The 20,715-nt window shown below is 37.8% G+C and overlaps 1 protein-coding gene across 2 annotated transcripts in view; it reads left to right on the forward strand.

Annotated features, from left to right (window-relative positions):
- The window catches only part of SLC36A4 (solute carrier family 36 member 4), an 85,754-nt gene that overhangs the window by 8,561 nt on the left and 56,478 nt on the right, over nucleotides 1–20,715 (forward strand). For both annotated transcript variants that reach the window (XM_039718701.1, XM_039718702.1), the window contains 4 exons: nucleotides 1,184–1,279; nucleotides 2,651–2,735; nucleotides 11,333–11,560; nucleotides 12,264–12,362. In XM_039718701.1, coding sequence (XP_039574635.1) covers nucleotides 1,184–1,279; nucleotides 2,651–2,735; nucleotides 11,333–11,560; nucleotides 12,264–12,362 — 508 coding nt within the window. The remainder of the gene's footprint in view (nucleotides 1–1,183; nucleotides 1,280–2,650; nucleotides 2,736–11,332; nucleotides 11,561–12,263; nucleotides 12,363–20,715) is intronic.

A 20,715-nucleotide genomic window follows, 5' to 3' on the forward strand; every position in this document is an offset into this window, starting at 1 on the left:
TTCTGTCAGTTTAGAATCTTCTTCTCAAATTCTTAGTGTGCACCTAGTAATGATAGCTATGCTTTGTGCAACACATTGAAAAAATGTGTTCTCTGCTCACACACAAAATGAGGTTGGTTTAGCTTGTTTTTCCCAGTACCTTCTTCCGTGCTGGCAAATAATTGGGTCTTTCTCTTGGCAGTTTTAATTTTTTAATTGGTTATTTTAAGTCCTTCTTTATATTCATAGATCTTCTGAGTCTTCATAGTTTTGAAAAATGTAAATAATCTATGAAAAATGTGAATAATCTATGAATCTATGAAAAGTTTATAAGTACTTTATAGGAGTAAAAGATAAACTAAGAAATGCTGTTAGTGTCTTTCATGATTGTATGTGAGCTCTGTCTCTGAAATGTGGCAACTTGATTCTTTGAATTTGTAGTGCTGAAGGAATGTGTTAAAATGGTGCTATTGTGCAGATAAATATTAAATATTCCTCCAAGTAAGACGTGCAGTACTGTGGGCAAGCAGTTACTCAGATTTGACTGACAGAGTATTTTGATTAATAGTGACTTTCGTTAAACATTTTTATTGTACTGTTGAGTGTTAAAGAGAAGCAGTGGGAGGGTCTCATGTTTCAGAGTGCAATGAACTTTTGAACTGAGTAGAATCACAAAATTATTCATGTCCCTGTAGCTGGAAAATCTATTTTACCAGATTAATATGATATTGTACTATGAACAGACCCTATCATTCCTGAATTTTTCCTGTGTAGTTTTGAATCATCTTTAAATTTGATGACTGAAATGAGATCATTGAATCAATTGTGATTAACTGCTTGTGCAACAAGAGTTGAATTCTGTTTAAGTTCTTTGTGACTTTTAGATTTGAAATTAATTTCTTAAGCTCATATAATAACAATACGATTTTGGAGTAGTTTATCAAAAAAAAACCCTTGTTTTTTAAGAAACTCAATTAATACTGTTGAACTGGGGGGAAGCAACGCTGCGTTTCACATGTTGCAGAGTGCTAAATGGCCCTTCCTGGGGTAAAGAAACCCAAACCATACCTCTGAAATTCAGTAGCAGTATTACCACAGGTGACAACCTGTTATAATCATGGAAGACCAACAGTATTTTCAAAGTAGGATTCTGGATCATCATAGTTTCTGGTTACTCTGTTTTTCCTTCGCCTTTTGATTTCAGGATGAAGAAGTCCTCCCTGGCATATAGTGATACAGTCAGCTGTGCAATGGAAGTGGGGCCCCTGACAGCTCTTCAGAAACGAGCTTCTTGGGGCCGGTAAGTTTCAACTAGAATTTAATTGAGTAAATTAATTTTTAAAAGTTAATGGCTACACTTTGAATGATTAGGAGATGTCTGTTTTACTAAGATTATACCTTCCTTAAAAATGCTCTTATGCAGTGTTATTTGTTATTTCCTCCTGCCAGCTGGTAGTAGTGGGATGGGAGGATGTCTGACTTTATTAGGTATATAAATTTTCAGTTTTACAAGAGCTCTGAAGAAAATGAATTCTGTTTAGTAATATATGAAGAGATGTGTTATAACCAGAAATGCATTCTGTGTTGTCTAATGCAGTGAAGTAGTTTAAGTTTTCATTCTCTTTTCCCAACATTTCTCTGCATTGCAGGATGACACTGCAAATGATAATTACTTTAATGTATGTATTCTGAGAGGCAGCAAAACAATTCTTTGGTTCCTGTTTAAATACAACATACAAATAATGAAGAAATATTTACTGTTTTTGCAAGAGTGACGTGATGATATAAATGGCTTGTTGTGTCTTGTTAAATATTTTATCTCTCTTTTACAAAAAAGCTCATTTTTTTTTCTTTGCCATCTGTTGCTGTTTGTAGAGTTTGTGGTGTGACTGCAACAGTAAAGAAATTGTGAATCTGAAAGACACATGTTGCTCAGCCTTAATTTAAAATGGTTTTTACCTCACTTGTGGAAGAATTTTTTATATTCCTGTTACTTTCAAGGATGCAGCATCTTGCTAGTGGGCTGGTGTTTTAGGATGTATTGTGATGACTTCATAGGGATGGAGTAGAGCTCAATTAGAGGGAAAATTGGTTTGTTCTGATGTGTGATTATATATAATTCTGATTGATTATTTAAATATTCCGATATATAATTTTTTATTGCACCGAAGAGTTACAAGCCTCAAATGGACAATGGGGTCTCCAGAGACTCTGTGCTGCCACAAATCCATTCTCTGGGACAGATCTCTGCTCTGTTCTTGACTCTAGCAGAGTTTCATTACAGTCTGTCTTCAGGCCACCATTGTGTATCACTTTTTTCAAAAGCAGTCTGAGCCACAGTGTTCTTTCAGTGATCACTGTTTTGACAGGGGAGGAAACTGCACTGCACTGCTTCTGAGATTGATGTGGCGTTTGAGTCTAGCATTTGACTACTCTAAAAAGGAGCAGTAATATTAGGTAGCAATGGGATAACAGTCTGAGCCATGTTGTTCTTTCAGTGATCACCACCCTGTTTTGACAGAGGAGGAAACTGCACTGTACTGCTTCTGAGATTGATGTGGCATTTGAGTCTAGCATTTGACTACTCTAAAAAGGAGCAGTAATATTAGGTAGCAATGGGATAATTGTTTGGATCTTAAATATAATGTATGTTTTGCTTTTTCTTCCTCAGGTATGTTGTGGACTTTTTCCTAGTGATAACACAGCTGGGATTTTGTGGCGTTTATGTTGTGTTCTTGGCAGAAAATGTGAAACAAGTGAGTAATGCTGCCATATGAAAGCAGTTATGGGTTTAGATTCATTTTCCCTCACTTTTATTTCCTATAAAGCTTTTGGTTAAAAAGGGCAGTGGGCAAGGTGAACTGAATTCAGCTCTTGTGAAAGTGTATATTTCCTTCTAACTTGTTTGTTGAGTTTAAAAATTAATTGTGGAAATGATGGAAAATAAGGCATAAAATGGTGTAGGAGCCAGTTGTCCCAGAAATATTTTTTTGCTAGGCTTTCTGCTGACTTCCTTTTTTTTCTCTCCAAACTCCTGGGCATATTTTATCCTTTTCACATAACTGGAAATTTTTTTTTGGTTCTTGTTTAGTCCCTTCTATTCACAGAATCCACTGTATCTAAATGAATCCTGATTTTTGTTCCAAAAAATGCCTGACATTGACATTTCTACAGCTTCCTCAGTAGTCACTTCCAATGCTTTCTTTATCTGTTAGACAGCTGCTTCTTTATAGAAGCTTCAGATTTCTTACTGATATTGTAAGTTCTTTTTTTTCATGTTCTAGCTATAAGTAATTTATTCTTTTCTATTTGTGGACACCTTTTATATTTTTGAATATTTTTATCCTGTCTCCCCTCTATCCAATAGAGGGGAGACAGGATATAATCTTAAAATTGCTTTTGCTGTTCTGTGAACGCTTTGTGTTTGGTCTCATCTCTTTCTTTCAAGTTTTATGCATGAAGTTGCTGAAGTCAACTAAACATTGCAAATGGATCCCCGCAGCCACAAACACCTTTACACATTGTAAGCAACCCCAAACCTTTTAATAAAACCCAACTACCCCTTTTCTTCCCTACTGCCATCCACTGACAAAAGCAAACAAAACCGTGCCTGGCGCTTTTGTGACACTGCTCCTGCTTTCATTTACCTTCTTTGTCTCTTGCCCTCCAGCCCTTCCAAGCTCTTTCTCATAGGGGGATTCTGTTGATGGGGTCCTGCTGGGTGTTGGTCCATCCTCAGGGCACACTTGGCAATTGCAGTCAGCAGTTTGTGTGTCTGAGTACATGGTCCATGGAAGGTCAGCCAGCACAGGATGGATGCTCAAACACAAGCATGTTGAACTTGTGGTGCTCTCTCTTCTCTTTGTACACTTCCAGGACACTACCAATGTGCTCTGCTGTGTTTTCTGCTCAGGAAACTATGGTTAGTCAGTTGTCATAATGCTTAATGAGTCTGAATCTGGGCCTGTATCCATAAAAGCACTTGTGAGGCCACACCTTGAGTTCTGTGTCCGGGTCTGGGCCCCTCACTTCAATAAAGACATTGAGATGCTGGAGTGAGTCCAGTCAAGGGCAGTGAAGCTGGGGAAGAGACTAGAGAGTAAGTGATTGATATGAGGAGTGACTGAGGGAGCTGGGGGTGTTAAACATGGAGACAAGGAGGCTCAGGAATGACCTCATCACTCACTGCAACTGCCTGACAGGAGGGTGTAGCCAGGTGGGGGTTGTTTTCTCTCAGGAAGCCAGTGAGAGGATGAAAGGACATAGCCTGAAGTTGTGCCAGGGAAGGTTCAGGTTGGACATCAGGAAAAATTTCTTCATGGAATGTTTTGTTAAGCATTGGAACAGACTAGGTGGGGAGGTGGTGAAGTCCTGGAGGTGTTCAAGAAACATCTGGACGAGGCGCACAGTGCCATGGTGGAGTTAACAAGGTGATGATTGGTCAAAGGTTGGACTCGGTGATCTTGGGGGTCTTTTCTAACCCAAACGTTTCTGTAACTCTGATTCTGTGTATGCTCCTGTGAGTTGTGAAGTGAGAAATAAGGTGTGGTAGGTTTCTGAGCATTAATTGTCCATATGGATTCTTACTCTACCCATAAGGTAGGCAACAGGTGTCTTGGGATAGCTTACCTTAATTTAATTGGGAAGAAGGGTGTCCCCTTTGGCAGTTAGCACATAGAAGATAGTTTGGGTTTTTCATCCCCTTGTGTATGAGTATTTATATAGTGTTTAAGAAGTGTTGCAACTACTGTGGATGAAGATCTATCAGAATTAGGAAAATTTGGAAGTTGGGTACTCTGTAATTTGTATGTTGTGAGGGAAAAAAAACCACAACAGCCTTTAAAACTACACTCCTACCTTCAGAATCTGTCTCTAAAGCTAAAAATACTATCTGATGTCATTTTGCTGGCCTTCTGAAATGAGATCTTTAATGCATGCTTTGTAATGTAAGTTTAAATTAAAGCCTTTCTTATCAAATACTTACCTGATCAGCTGGTTATGTATATGCTGTGGCCTTAGGCAAAAGATGAAACCGAATACTTGCTGACCTTGGCTTTTGTAGATTTGGAAAAAAAACCAAAAAACCCTGAAATGTTTTTCAGGAAACTTTGTGCTTTCTGAAGGAAAAGTTTGAAAGCTCTTACAGGACAGCAGCTGCTGCAAAAGCAGCAGCTGCAGAGACCTCTAACATGGACCGATGAATGGGTGAATTACAGTAATTAACAATTCAGAAGTTCGACTTCCAAATGTACTTAATTTGGACTGCCCTGTGCTTGCTCTTCTCTGAGGGAGAACTCTGGTTTGTTTCTTCCTGGAAACGTTCTGTTGCAGAAATCAGTCCCGTAGAGGGCACCAAAGAACAAACATTGGTACAGCCTAAATCTCTAATGGTTTGGGATAAGGAAAGCATGGGGAAGGTGGACAGAGCAGGAAGGGGAGAACTGGGATAAAGGAAAAGCATAGTAAAAATATTACTGATAGCACACCTTGACCAATACATCTGCATTATAATCTGTACTTTGCTGATCATATTTGCAAGTTGGTGTGTGCAAATTAAGCCTATTGAAACTGGTGGAAACTTATACTGAGATTTTACAATAGCATTTCTCAGACACTGTGCTCCAAGATCCTATTTTCAGTTATATTGAGTAGCAAATAAAGCTATCCCTAAGGAAAAATATTTTTCAGGAGCACCAAAGAAACTTAGACTAGTGACAAAAGTTCTGGTTAACTCTGTCAGGATGTAATAAGAGGCTTATGGGTGAAAGTGTTTCAGACTGGAGAAGAACAGTAAAGCTGTTCAAAAGCTGAACAAAAATCTTGATGGCTGACTGCAGGAAGGCTAGGGAAGGAACACACAGGGTTAGAAAAAAGAACCTGTGCTCAAAAAAACATGGTCTCCTTTCATGCCATAGTTGCTTTGCATTTCCTGCTTGGACAACAGAAGACCCTGTGTTAAGATTCTTGGCATTTCATAGAGTCATGGAATTGTGAAGGTTGGTTTTGCAAAGATTTTTATCAAGATCAACCAGTACTGCCACGTTCATCAATAAACCACGTTCCCAACTGCCACATTAACACATTTCTTGAAAACTTAAAAGAATGGTGGTTTCAAGACTTTCCTGGACAACTTCTTCCAATGCCCTCCAAACCCTTTTTAGTGAAGGAGAATTTATCAGCTTTCTCATGAATGTTTGCTGAGTTCTCTGCAAAAGTGTCCTCTTTCATTGTTTGCTGATAAAGCTAAGAAATGAAAACACATTCTTGCTTTTTGTGAGCATTTTTTTAGATCTTTAGCACCCTGAAGATGACCCATCAGTAGCATACTATGCTACTGATGGAATTCTGGCGTTTTTTCCATTTTTTAGGGAAAACTTTGAAACTTTGAAAATTGTGCTTAGTCATAAAACTGGATGTGTTAAAAATGCTGCGAAGTACAGTATTAAATTGCAGAGAAGTGCCAGAACTAAATGAGCTGTGAAACATTTATTTGGCCTGTTCATGCTACATTTCAGGATTATAATACAGTCTTTATCTCTGTGCTAACATAATGATGTTGTCCCAGATCTGGGCTTGTGTGTTGTGCTGGCTGCTGCTCTGAGCTAAGTAAGGAAGAAATTAGGAGGAACCAGTGAGTTCAAGGACTGCTGTTTTGAGGTCAAAGATGTTGAAAAGTCCGTAAAATTGCATGACAGAAAGAGTGTGGTTTGGGATACGGGCAAGGAAGCAGTGGGCTCAGTTGAAGAGACTAAGGACATGGAATTATTTCTTGCTTCTGAGATAGTTCCTGTAAGAAGGAAGCGTTTCATTGGTTCAGCTGAACTTTTTGCAGCCTCTAATTGTGCATTAGTTTTCTGAGTGGAGAAGGAACTTGATATCTATATTTGCACAATGTTTGATCTTCTTGTATTCAGCTGACGCTGGTGAATGCTATGCTTGGGCTGTGTAAATGAGTGAAAAAAACTTTTTCAGACATCACACCAGCATGATAAATTAATGCTTGAGTAACTGAAGTAACTCTTGATGAAATCTTTTGTCTGGGGGCATCACTACACTTAGTGACTTCAGTGTCTATGTGCTTCCTTTCTAAAACCATAATGATATTTCCTCATGTGATTTGGAGAAATGTTTGACACCAGATCACGTTGCTTTGTTATATGGAGTATTGGCTGTTCTTGGCTCAGCATGACTGCCATATGCAGTAATGCACTAGCATAGAGCAGCAGAGGATTGAAAGTGATTGTTGTCCAGAATAAGAATCTGAGGTAATATTAGTTCTAGTATTTAGGAGACTAGGTTAGATAGGAACTGTGTCATAGTCCATCCTAACACAATCAGCACTAGATTTGCACGGAACTAAACAGCACATGAAAAAGTTTAAAAATCAAAAATTCTTCCTGCTGTTTTATATTTTGGTACTTTTGGAACAGTTTTAAATGTTGCCTGATCAATTTTTCAAAGCAAAATTTAGGAAAGTACTTTCAAAGTCATGATGATGTTAGCCTGAAAAAGTCAGTATAATCTGATGTTCATTAGAATTTTCCTTTGTTGCTCTGCTGTCAGATCTCCCACAGCCATTGCTCCATTTTAAGGGAGAGAGTAGTGATCCTTACTTTCTATAACTTTTGCATTTTGCTTTCCAACTCAGCTTTCTTCTACTTGTCAGTAACTTGTGCCTGTTTGTTTAGTTCTCCCACAAGATTAACCCTTGCTGGATCTTATCTGGTGTGTGCCTCTTCTGAGTTAATGTACAGGATCCCTATTTTGTCACATCTCAAAATCCACCTTTGTGGGATATTTTCTCTGGTCTTGCCTAAACCCATAAATGGTACTGCTCTGACTGAGCAGTATTGCATTTCCTTTGTGGGATATTTTCTCTGGTCTTGCCTAAACCCATAAATGGTACTGCTCTGACTGACGGTGTTAAAGCTGCTCTCTTGATACAGAGTTGATTTAGAGGTGTATATGTCCACAAAAGGGAATAAACTGTGTCTTCCTGTGCATTTTTATCAGTATAACTGTGTCCATGAGTCTGAATTTGTACATGATGAGAAAGCACTAGATGCCACTTTGAATTTAGCAAGTTTTTCCAGGCTGTCTCTGACAATATCCTTGTATTCGAGTAAGGTTGTTATGGGATGGATGGATGGATGAACAGACAACTAGCTTCAAGGGGGGAAATAAAGCTGTTTGTTTGGTAAGATTCAGGGGGTAGTGGTCATGATCAAGTGCCAGCAACGTGCCCTGAAAGCAACAGCATCCTGAGTTGTATGAACAGAGGAATTGCTGGTAGATGGAGAGAAGTGATTGTCATCCTTTACTACCCATTTGTTAGACCATACCTGCTGAGTTTTGATATCCTCAATTCTGGAATGCCATTGACAGACTGAAGTGAGTTTAGGGGAGCCTGCTGAAATGATTGGGGCTGAGGCACTTGTCCTGTGAGGGCTGGGGAAACTGGGCTTGTTCACCTTGGAAAATAAGTGGCTTTTGGAGGTCTTAGAAGCAGCCAGGACTGCAAAAGGTTTGTCTAGAAAATGAAGTCAAGTTCTGTACTTGGTGAGGTCAAATGGGAGGACAAGAGAAAGTTGTAAAAAAACATAGAAGTAGGTGCCTTTCCTATGTCAGACTAAAGACAGCTGTGACTGCACATTAGGTTAATGCAGAACAGTAATCTGTACTGAGCAGGTTCAGAATTTCATCATTTGTATCTTTTTAATTTTTTTCCCCTACCAGTTAGACTGTCTTTGATACCTGGACTTCTTTCTTTAAACTGCATTTCAAGAAACAGGACCTGCTACAGGATCCTGCAAATAATGAGGTTTTTGAGAATCTGTTTGGCCTCCATTTTCTTTTCCAGAGAATTCTGGAGCAGGGAACAATGTAAGAAGAGTTACCACACTTACTGTATTGTAAAGTAGGTTATAGTGTTGTGCTTTATTGCAGGAATATAACTCATTCTGAAAGGTGCAAATGGCAGGTGGGAAGGTGGGGCCAGGGAGGGCACAGTCTGAGAATTTTAGTCAGCTGTGTTTTGTTGATTATGTATCAGTATCCATTCACCTAATGAAGATTGTGGAGAGTTTGTGTGTAGCTGTAGTATGTTCTTTGTCTGTGCTTCCCTCAGTACTCTTGTGAAAGTAAAATGCAGATAATTACAAAGGCTATTTTGTATGACCACAATTACCTAACACAATGTGGAGATGTGATCTCATCACACCCATCATCAGGGCAGCTGATCACAGTAGGCCAAAATTTGAATATAATTTCATAGAGTATTCAATACTGCATTTTCCAACTGTATGAGCCAGTAAAATCCAGTTGAATGTTTTGTTGGAATTTGTGGTGGTAATAAGAAAAAAATATTTCTGACTTCAGGCACTTTCTAATGGGGTTTATGTGTACTGAGGGAATGCCTCTGTCTTTAAGAGAAGACTGAAGTGTTTGAATGCTTGAAATTATTTTAGTAGAAGCTGGTTTATACTGTGGTATTGTAAAAATGTATTTTAGAACCTGAATGTATCTTGCCTGCTAGTTTTTTGTTTGGTTTGGGTTTTTTAAGGAATTAATGTTTTATTTATTTTTTCTAATAGCTGATCAGGCTACAGATATTTGTATAAACTGAAGACATGCTGGGCTAAATATTTATTGTAGCAGTGAGTTTATGTGCTCAAATCACTTTGTGATTCTTAAAAGCTCTTTTACTTGTCCTTGTGTGCAGAGCAGCTCTGGCTACCTGCAAGTGCATGCAAGCAAGTAAACACAAGACCTCTTAAAGTGAAAGGCCTAAAGTTCTTGTTCTGCATTTCTGTTTTAAGTATGGTGGGAAAGCAGGAAACTTCCACAGAGAGCTTTACTTCATGTGGCATTAGGGAAATAATTTGGTTAAGTGTTTGACTTACTGCTTGGCAAAGTCAAGTTATTGTAGCTGTGTGAGTTCAATTCTAAATGTAATTAGAACTTCATTGTAGCTTTCTGAAAACAGGATCTTAATGAAAACTACCAGATGTTGAATGTCTTGCAAGTGACACTTTAGATTCTTGCAAGGTAGAAACCATCAGTGTTTCCATAATGACCAGTGATGTTTTCATAAAGTGAGATTTCTGGAAAGCATGCAGTTGCAGAATTGTATAATTTAGCTTTTTCTTTTTTACTGAGGGAGAAAAAAAAAATTTACAGTGCTTTTGGTTACAGACAGAATAGTTTTAAGTTAATCCTCTCTTTCTGAATTTGTGGATTGTTTGAAACAATGGAAATCAAGCAAGTTATTTCAGTTATATATCAGTTTAGCATTTTTGTTTCTCTGTGTGCTATAAGGAACTTTTTTTTCACTGTCTAGGTATATTTTTGTAGCCATCAAGCCAAAGCTTTATGCAGGGTGAGCAGATTAAAGATATTCATAGGCTAATTTGTAAGATGGTGAATGTAATGGTAGAGAAGAAAAGGATACCTAAGGGAAACAGCATGATGAGATCTAAAACAAATTGAACTGTTCTTGTTTTGCAGCAAGCAGAATAACGACCAGCTCTGGATGTTTTGATTGTGGTGTGCACAGCACAGATGGCTGTGTAAATTTCTACAAAACAAATTTTTGGCAGTTGCAGCCACACCTGACTTTTTTCCAGAAGAAGCAGTGATAGTCATGAATAGTTCCAAACTCAATCTTCTGATATGCACTACATGCAGCTATTGTAATATTATGTACAAAAAAATCTAATGCACCTTCACATTGTGTACTGCTTTTAATTTATAGGCATTAATTTGTATCAGTTTATTAGATACAGGACTCTGAATTCTCTCTGAGCTCATGGTTTTTAAAGTTGAGTTAATGTTCATTAATTAAAAAGTGAAGACTGAAAAAAATTTATTTGAATTAAACGAAAGACAGGCATGTTCATATTCTAACATTATTTTGTATGTATGCTGCTATGATGTGCATGGTGAATGCATAAGGTTGCTAGGCACTGATCTCAGGTGCAATAGCATTTTATCATCTAACCTAGGAAAATTCAAACTCCTAAGATTTAGGCCCAGATCTGTCTGGCTTGCTTCCAGTTTACCAAACTCTCCCTTTCTGAAAGGACTCTGATCTAAACTGCATGTGTGAATTTCCTCTTTAGTCAGTGGTGAGATAATGATGCTTTCAAGCCCTGATCTCATCATTTGCCTTAAGCATGAAACACTTGCTGGAAGTGCCTTGTCTTCCCCTCTGCACTGAGTACAGGGATCTCAAAATTCCTGTCACTCTCCCGGTGGAACAGAGAGACAAACTTCCCTGTAGGAAAACAGCAGTGTGACCCTTTACTCATTGCTACCATTGTTTAATATGTTTGTTTTGTTTGTTTTAATAAAGGTCCATGAAGGATTCTTGGAAAGTAAAATTGCTCCCGTGAATGTTAGTGCCACTAGCAGCTCCTCTGAGAAAAGGAATACTGATTTACGAGTATACATGCTGTGCTTCCTGCCATTCCTGGTCCTCCTGGTCTTCATTCGTGACCTTAAGAGCCTGTCCCTTCTTTCACTGCTTGCCAACCTGTCCATGGCTGTCAGCCTGGTGATTATTTACCAGTATATTGTTAGAGTGAGTATGAAAAAAGTTTATTATCTGTTTTTTTTCAGCATGGCAAGTTATGTTTGTTGAATGAGGCAGTTGGTTTCTGATAGATATATACTGACTGACAATTTCTGAAAGGCGACCTTATCTCATATTTGAGGCACCTTAATTTAAGATAATGAAAAGATATATTTTGATGAATGGGAAGTGGAGCATGGGAGATAGGCAATAAGAATATAGACTGGGCAAGGAGGCAGGAGAAATTATGAAAAAAATTGGTTAAGATAGTAATTAATTGTTCTGCAGAACTTTGGCTTGTATTAAAGAAATGTTCTTTTAGTGTCCTTTATGGTTATGAAGAATATCTGTGCAGTATGAAAGCAGGTTAGAAACAGCAGTACACTAAGAAGTTCGCAGAAAAAAATAATTTGAGGTGTGCACTTTCCCTTCTGTTTTAATTCATACTCCCTGCTACATACCAATTCTCACTTTAAATGTGAGAATTTCTAGTGACATTGATAGAACCTAGAATAAATACATCTGCAAGTTTCTGTGTGGGAAGGTGGCTATAAATGTGTATAGAGGACTAGGTTTGGCAGCAAAACCAGGGATTGTAAATAGCAACATATACATTACTATCAACATGTACTGAGTTTTCTTTCATACAACATAATGCCTCAGTCAGGATTGTAGGAAGAGCTAATGCACTGTTTTGCCTTGTTTTCTTCAGGATCTAGCGGATCCTCGGAAACTGCCACCTGTGGTTGGCTGGAAGAAATACCCACTGTTTTTTGGGACTGCAGTATTTGCTTTTGAAGGAATTGGTGTGGTAAGTGCTTTTCACTGACTCTTCAAAATCACAGGTTTTGTGCTGGGGATACAGGCAGTTTTACTCCTGTTGTTATTTTGTTGGTTTTGTTGAAGCACTAATCTCCTGTCTTCGTATAAAGAGGATTAGTTTGTCTGGTCAAATAAGGTGAAAGTTGTGGACACAACATCCCCATGGCTTGGATGCTTAACCCTGTCCCAAACTGCAAAAATGCCCTTAGTCCCAAATAGTTACTGTCAGGAAAATCCACAAACACATGTGGTTTATGTCCAAAAAGGAGACAGAGTCCTGTAATTTTATTTAAATAAAGGGAGAGTTCTCTGGGGTCACACACCTGCGGGATTTTCTTTCTCGAGGTTCCGGAGGCCCCAGCTCCTTTAATCCCAAATTCCCTGCTGCATGTTGCCCTCTTCGTTTCCCTATTGCTGAGGTGCTTGAAGGGTACAGCCTTCCTGAACTGCCTACCACATACTCCCCTCTTGGACCTACTATTTTACCCCAAAGTTTAGAAGTTCAGGATTGAGCAGGCCCACTTGGTTGTTTCAGAGCCAAGCTTTCAATGAACCTGCTGCCCAAATCCAGTAGAGACATTAAGACCATTTCAAAGATGTTAACACCCATCCCTTCACCCATTAAATTATTTGCAAAGACATTAGCTTTCCTCTCATTAGTTAACCACTTTTGTTCCATGTGATATATTTTAAAAGGTAGCTAAAGAGGCTTCTGGGAACAGTTAGGTCATAAATTGCTGGGGAATTACTGTATATACTTTATTTGTTATATATTTACATATTTAAGCAAGTGATGTGGTTAAAGTATACACTTAAAAATCAAAAACAGTCAACCAACCCCTCCTTCTGTCCCCACCCCATCGCCCAAAAAAACCCCGAAGAAACCCAGACTAAAACAACTCCAAAGAAGCATACAGTTAATCTGAAATGATTGTCTGTGACTCATATAACACAGAAGATTTTCAAGTCTGTTTTCTTTTTTGGATTTGTCAGCTCTGACTTAAACCAGATTATTTTATCTTGCTGCTGTGTTACCAGTGGCAGAAGAGCTGAATAGGAAAACCTTTTAACTTATGTTACAAAAGTGTTTTCAAACTATTTTCCACTGTTTCTCATTTATGAACTGATTGATTCAGAGGTTTAGCTGTCATATATCTGAGTGTGTCTGAAGTTCTTTTGTCATCTGGAAGTTTCATTATAGAAAATCAGCTGTTTGTCCAAGATTATTTGATGCCTGCAGGTCTTGGGCTAAAAAACCTCCCCAGGCTCAGAGAATAGACTGGACTACACTAAGCTTGTTACTTTTAGGTTATATAGTGTGCCTGGGACAGACTGCACTTGCTGTGTGTGTCATGCACGGTAGGTCTGGTGCATGTCCCAGTTTTATCAGGTTTGCTCATGTACTGCATAGCACACAGGGAATCCCAAGTGAGAGCTCTGTAAGCTTTGGGAAGGTGGTGAAGGCTTATCATTTGGTAACAGTAGTTTATTGAATTATAGTAGGCAATTGGTTTATGGTAATTATTTTCTGGCACATTACATCCCAAATTAGACAGCTCCTTAAATTTACATCAGTAGTGGCAGCATTGACTTCTGGTGTAAACCTCTTAAAGAACTGTCCAGATCATTTGCTTTTTTGACTCCCTGGTTGTTACTAAGGATATCTTTAAGAACACCCAATTTTTTTCTCTCTTTTATTCAAGAGCTTAATGATATAGGGTTTATTCTGTTTGTACCTTTAGAATGTAAAAATGCTACTTTATATTATTAGATATTAGTGTTAAGTATGTCTTGCATGTATTTCTGCATAGGCTGTCTCTATTTTTTACTTGGTCATAATTTACTGCCTCTTCAAAGCAAATGGAAAACATGCTTAAGTTTTCCCCTTGTTATTAATGTTTACAAACAAATTAAATGTTTATGTTTATTATGGTTCAATATACTTTGTGTGTGTGCTTACATTACACAAAACCATTAATATAACATGGCTACCTTTACTGAAATGAAAGTGAAAATCTATAGCTTTATGTCCATTCATCATATGCAGAATGATATTAAGATGTCCCTGCCTCTTGGGGATATTTTGGGCATGCAGAATGTTTGCTGTGCATGCTTATGCTGTATTTGCATTCACTATAGAGAAGATCTGAAGAAAAATTATTTCATATATTTGAACAATCAGAACTAAATAAAGTTGTTGAAGCATGAAATAAAAAAAAAAGATAAGTGAAGCAAAGCAAGACAAGACATTTCCTCTTTACATAATTAGTATTTCATGTGATTCTTGGTGAATGATTTAATTGATAACTAGTTATTACAGCTCAGTAAGTTACCATCATAAACCTGTTGTGTAGCTGGTGTGTGGTAACTTTTTTACCCTGTCTTACTGTCCTTCCTATATCCATGTGGTCGAGTTGTTCTGGTAAGGGAAAAAAAAAGCTCAATTTAATTAGATTGGCTCCTTAGTCTACTGTTGTCTGACTGCAGGCATGTAAAATGGATTTATGTAATCTTGGTCTTGTTTTTAGAGACTTGATTTTAGGTTTTGTTCTGGAATGTCTTGCAAATATCTCATATTACTGTGAGGCTGTCTGAACATGGCGTTATAAACAGAAGCCTTAAGGTCTTAATTCTCAGAAAAGTTGATTTTGATCACTTAATTTTATACAATAAGTTGGCATAACAGTTACAAGGTCTAATTTTTCCTTTTCCTTCAATCTGAATGTGTGTTGTGCCAGTTCTCATCTTGAGAGCTGGGTGTTAGGAAGGGGGACAATGAAATTCTGAGGTTGTGAGCTGGTGCAGTCATCTTAAGCAGAACCTGACAAGAGAGGAAAACTGCTCTCAGTGTGTTTGTTTGGGTTTTTTTTCATCCCATTGTTCCAAAAATATATGTATCTTAATTTTTTTTCTTTTGGTTTAGCACTTGTCATCACTTAAAATATGACTATAGTTCATTAGTAACTAATAAAAATTAATGACACTAATAAAACAGGACCTGGTCACTAAGTGGAACACGTTTCAGAGAGCTCAGAGAGCTGCAATGATTCAGCAAATTCCTACTAGAATTTTCTTCTTGATCTTGAGAGACCATGTTTGTCTTACAGATGATGAGTGTATGAACTTTGGTTTTAGTTAAAATCTGTCATTAGCTTAGGACTGATTAGCTGTCATAGCATTGTAAGAAAATTAGCGGTATGGATTTTGGAATGTTGTTGCTTTGGCTATAGTCAATCCCTAAATAAATATACTTGAAGAACCTCAATTTTAGTGACTTGAGTCTGTAATAACTTAAACGTGGACTATTTATAATTGAAATAGAGGATCTCAAAGGAACCAAGGTAGTGCCTAGGAAGTAACACTGGGGTGGTACTAAGAGCTAGTTTAAACATTTCATCAGCCAGTATTATAAAACTATTTTGAGATATATTTCATTAAAATAAAAACAATTAATGTGATGAATTGATGATGTTAATGTGATGAATTGAGCTGCTCATATCTGCCTGTGAGATCCGTCTAGACTCTTACTTTATGGCAGGTTTGAGCAATTTTGGCAATTTGCTAAGGTCTAGGCAAGTTGTTTTTTTTTGTTGCTAAAATTGCTATAGCAGGAATAAGGTTAGTGCTATTGAAGAGCTGATTAATGTTAATTCATGCTGTACTCTGAGTGATGCTTGTAACAGGATTAAGAAGTGCTGCAGTCAGTTGCTTGTGCTGTTCATTTAGTTGCTGCCACTTAGAGATGTCTGTAAAAACGGGGTTGCTCCAGACTGGTCTAAGGTTGCTGCTGCAAATGGTGGCTGTCTTGACAGCTGGGTGGGGATCATTTCTGTGTGGGAACAGGAGAAGGTGGAAGCAGGGACACCCAGTGACCCCGAGGTAGGCAACAGCAGCTGAGAGCGTCGGTCTTGGGGTTACCATTCGTAGTGCTGAGAGTTGCTTTGGGATTTCATCACTTCTAAGTTTACATTTTGACATAATCAGGGGGACCTTGTGAAAATCCTACTGACTGGTGACATCAGTTCAGCCTGTGGAACAGCAGTGCCAGCAGAAATGCAGTGCTCTTAATAGATGCAACAAACCACATAAGATACTTGGTTTTGTTGAAGCCTTCAAGTGAAGATTTTGGTTCAGGGGGCAGAATGTTGATTTTGAAGTGGAGAAAATGTATCTTCAGCCCTTAGTGAACCTTTTTGAGTACAGGACTGTGCTGGGGCTGGGAGATTCGGCAGCTGCTGCTTTCCCTCTGTGGTTTCCTCTCTGGCTGTGGGTTCCCTGTGCCAGATGATGCTGCCTGGCAAAGCACAGGGCTGTTCTTCAGGCCACAGAACAGAAGAGGGTACCAATGCTACTCCTTGAATACAGGAGCTGTGGGTGATGTAGAGTGAAGGTGTCTTTCACAGAACATGTAACAATATTTTGTAAGAACCATGTTAGAGTGCCGCTTTCGTATTCCACAGGTGAGTAGACCTGATTTAAAAATGAATGTGAGATTTTGTTACTGAATTAAAAGTAACTTCAGACTAAGTTTGTCCAAAATGAAATTAAGAGTCTTGAATGCCCTTTTTAGACGGGTGTAAACCGACGCCTTCAGGCTTGGCTCTGTCTGTAGCATTGCCATGTGCAGGTAATAGCTTTGCATAATGTTGTGTTTATGTAATACCTGATACACTTAATGAATATTTTGCATCAAAAGTCTAGTTGGGTTTCTTGTTCTAGATATAAAAAAAATCCAAATGTGAAAGTGATGTTTTATAATAAGCTTCAGGAGAAAGAAGGATGTAATAGTATCATAATATTTAAACAAGAAATATAATTTTCCTTCTCCATTACATATAAATATGCTAAATTAACTGCAGCTTTTACAGTTGAGTATGATTTTTTCCCTCCTGTTGAGTGCTGCAGACGGATTAGCTTAGTGAAGAGAAAAACATTACTTTCCAACATTAATTTCAGGTTTGGAAAATAAGACTTCTTATATTTTGGCCTATTACTTGAAGATGTCTATTCAAACTGCTTTTGAACTTGGATATCACAGCTTTGCAGCCGAAGATAGGGTGGTATTTGTATACCAGAAGACAGGCTCTGGAATCACATTAGGCAGCAGCTAACCAATTCCAGGAGATTTAGAAAGAGAAAACTAAGTGGATTATCATTTTAAAATGTCATTATTTGGATTTTGAAAGTAATGCAGATGAGCTTGTTAGGCCTGTTGCTTTGAGATAAAAGCCTCTCATTGTCAAAAACTCTTTTGCCAGATTAGTATTGTCCTTAAAAAAAAAAAGAAACCCAATGGCATGCTTCCCTTGTCCTTAAGACCAGACTGTATTTATCAGAAGCAGACATTTAACATGTAACCTGACATCTTCTAAATCTACTTGCGGCATCAGCTCTTTGGACCAAGATTTATCAATTCCATTGGTGGTTTTTTTGATGATGCAAAGGCTTGTATTCTCAAAATGTGAAAGGTGGGAGTTCTCTGAGGATGTTTTTGTATTTGGACAAGCATGTTTTTGTGTTTGGACTGGATTTGATGACTGTGGACATGACCTACTACTAAATGTACATGGTAAATGTGGACTTCAGATGTGTTGTCAGCAAGAAGCGTGTTGTAGCTACTGTGCAAAATCAGGAAATGATTATGAGCACATGTGTTACAAACAGAGAATGTTGTTAGATACAGCAGATAGAAAGATGTTGTATCAGAAACTGTTAAAAAAATACATCTGCCCAGTTCAGATGAATGTTGATAAAGTATCAGACAACTTGGTATCACCTCTTTACCAAGTTAAATATTCCTTACCATTAATCTGCACTTCCTGAGAATGGAGAAACTTGCTTTCACCCTGGAGAGCCATTTTTTTTACATATTGTACTTTTATTACTTCTTATTTTAAAGGCAATTCTTAATAACACAAACAGAAGGCCCCTAGGATAACATTCTTTCAGGCAGCATCCCACACACATGCTTGCAACATTCAAATGTTTCTTTTTCTTTAGAAAACCTAAGATACACATGCATCTACACAATCGAAGAACAAAACCATTTTAAGTTTACTGCTTACTTGCCTGAAACTTTTCTTAATCATTATGTGCTTGGTGACTTTGAAGAAGGGGGCAAAGAGCAAGTGTTAGAGTGCCAAGTTGTCGTGCTCTGCCTTGCCAGCTTATGGCAGGTGGGTTTTGGGGTCTGAGACACAGTTTCAGTGAGGTACAGAAGCTAATTTTCCTTTTACATCTGACCCTGTCTTAAATGGAAGACTTGCCTGCCTTTATTATACATGCAGTAGAGGCAGAGTAATGCACACACTACTTATGCTGATGTTACGTATAATTAAGAGGCATAGTTAAATAATTTCAGGCAGGAATATTTATCCAGTTTATTTTGCTTTTTTGGAGTCAGATTTTTTGTTCCCCTGGCCCATCATTCTATAAGTCTTCTAAACTGCAGCTGTTTTGAACTTAGTTGTGGTGGTTGGATAAGATTTCCTTTCTGTTATGTTCTGAGTGAGCACTTACCTACAGTGTATGGAATTCTGCAAGTAGTATTTAAATGTAAGTCTTCATGATGTGAAAAAGGTTTTGAATATAACACTGAAGATGGAGAAATGTTAATGACTTTTCCTGGAGAGAGCAGCTAGCTAAAATAAATACTTGCATCCTTGGTTTTAGACTTTAATGTCTGTGATTTAATCAGCAGCATCTTAATTTTACCATCTATAATAGGCTTTATGCAGGCTTTTCATTGATGAAAGTAGCATTGCAGTGTGTGCACATGCTGGTGTCTACATGTAGCAATAAATAAAGTTTAAGTTCTAGTTTGCTTCTTAAATATTTTGCCGACATATTTATTTTTTAAGTTAAATCTGTTGTAAATCATTAATAATTTACATTTTTTGAATAAAGGATGATGGAGAAAACAGCTGGAAAAAGTTATTTTATTATATGGCTGAAAATACTAGGTATTAATAAACCTATCATTTTGTCAAAGGAATTTTTAACTCAGTAATGTTCTTGAATGTTCACTGAGGAATACCTTTCCTAAACCTAAAATTTTTATTAATACGTGTTGTCCCAGAGTTGAGAGCCCTAATAATATACTGCTGAACACTTCTGCAGGCATCAGTAATGGCTTGTATCCTCAAGGCATCAGTAATGGCTCCCTAATAAACATTATGGTTGAAAAATTATACTGATTTCTCAGGAGCAGCAGAAGAAAGAATCCTAAAAGAAATGGGAGGTGGAAAGGGAAAATGTGGTAATGGTGAAGGCATTTGGAGTGAGAAGACTATAGCAGGAAGTGATGTGGTGTGTGTTCTTCAGCTTGTCTTCGTGTATTTGCCTTGTGTTGTGCTGGGCAGGTGTGTCATGGCTAAGGTGATGAGTAGTGCAGCTGTGAAGCTGGCTGCTCTCAGGGCAAGCTGAATTGTAAGGAACTGTTCTAAGGAAAGTCAAGTCATCAGTGTTTTCTCTTCCTTCTGTTTGGATTGATTGGGGTTTCTTTTCAGAATTGGATGGTTATGTCTTTCAATGATGGCCATGTAAAATGTAAAATGTGACATGCAAAACACTTCCTGTGTTGGCGTCCTATTGTTTTTAAAGTGTTGATCCAACAGTGTATGTGTTTGTATTTTCAAGGCTCCTTGTCCCAGGGCAGAGAAATTTTTGTATTGAGTTGTAAAATTTTGTAGGTCCTTAATCCCATTTATTTCCTGTCATACTCATTAATCCTTAGTGGAAATCATTGTAATTTATTTTTTCACTTTTGCAGTAATGAAATTTGCACAGCCCCATGCAGGACCTTGCAATATGTGTATACTTTGTTCTGTGTCCTCTTAGAAACTAAAGCAACATATGGGTGGAGGAGCATTTCAGGTAAAAGATAAAAGACCTTTTGGGAAGATCTTTTATTTTAAACCATTTGCATTGAAACAGATTGAAGTTTGTACATTTTTTCTCTCTTTCCTACCAAGAAGCAGGTAGGGATAGGTGGGAACTTAGTAATCATTATAACTTATTTTGAGGGGACTTAAATTCAATGTGGGTTTGATCATTGGCTGGCATAAAAATTTAAGTGCCGTTGCAGCTTTGGGAAGTTTCATTTTTACCTCCTGAGCCAGAAAGAGTCCAGAAATACACAGTCATATTCTACATCTTTATGTATTGTTGCAGTAGATTGAAATATACCCTTCAGCAACACTTGCATTTCTAAGTAGTTTTTTCTTTTATCACTTACCTTGTGGAAATTTTGAGAGTAGAATAACTTATACAGAACATATTAGACCATAGTACTGTGTACTCTGTAGGCTGCAGTCCAAGTGACTGGAGGCTGGAACTGTCTG

The sequence above is a fragment of the Passer montanus genome, unplaced genomic scaffold (genome assembly GCF_014805655.1).
Source record: "Passer montanus isolate IOZ18808 unplaced genomic scaffold, ASM1480565v1 scaffold4, whole genome shotgun sequence".
Lineage (NCBI taxonomy): Eukaryota > Metazoa > Chordata > Aves > Passeriformes > Passeridae > Passer > Passer montanus.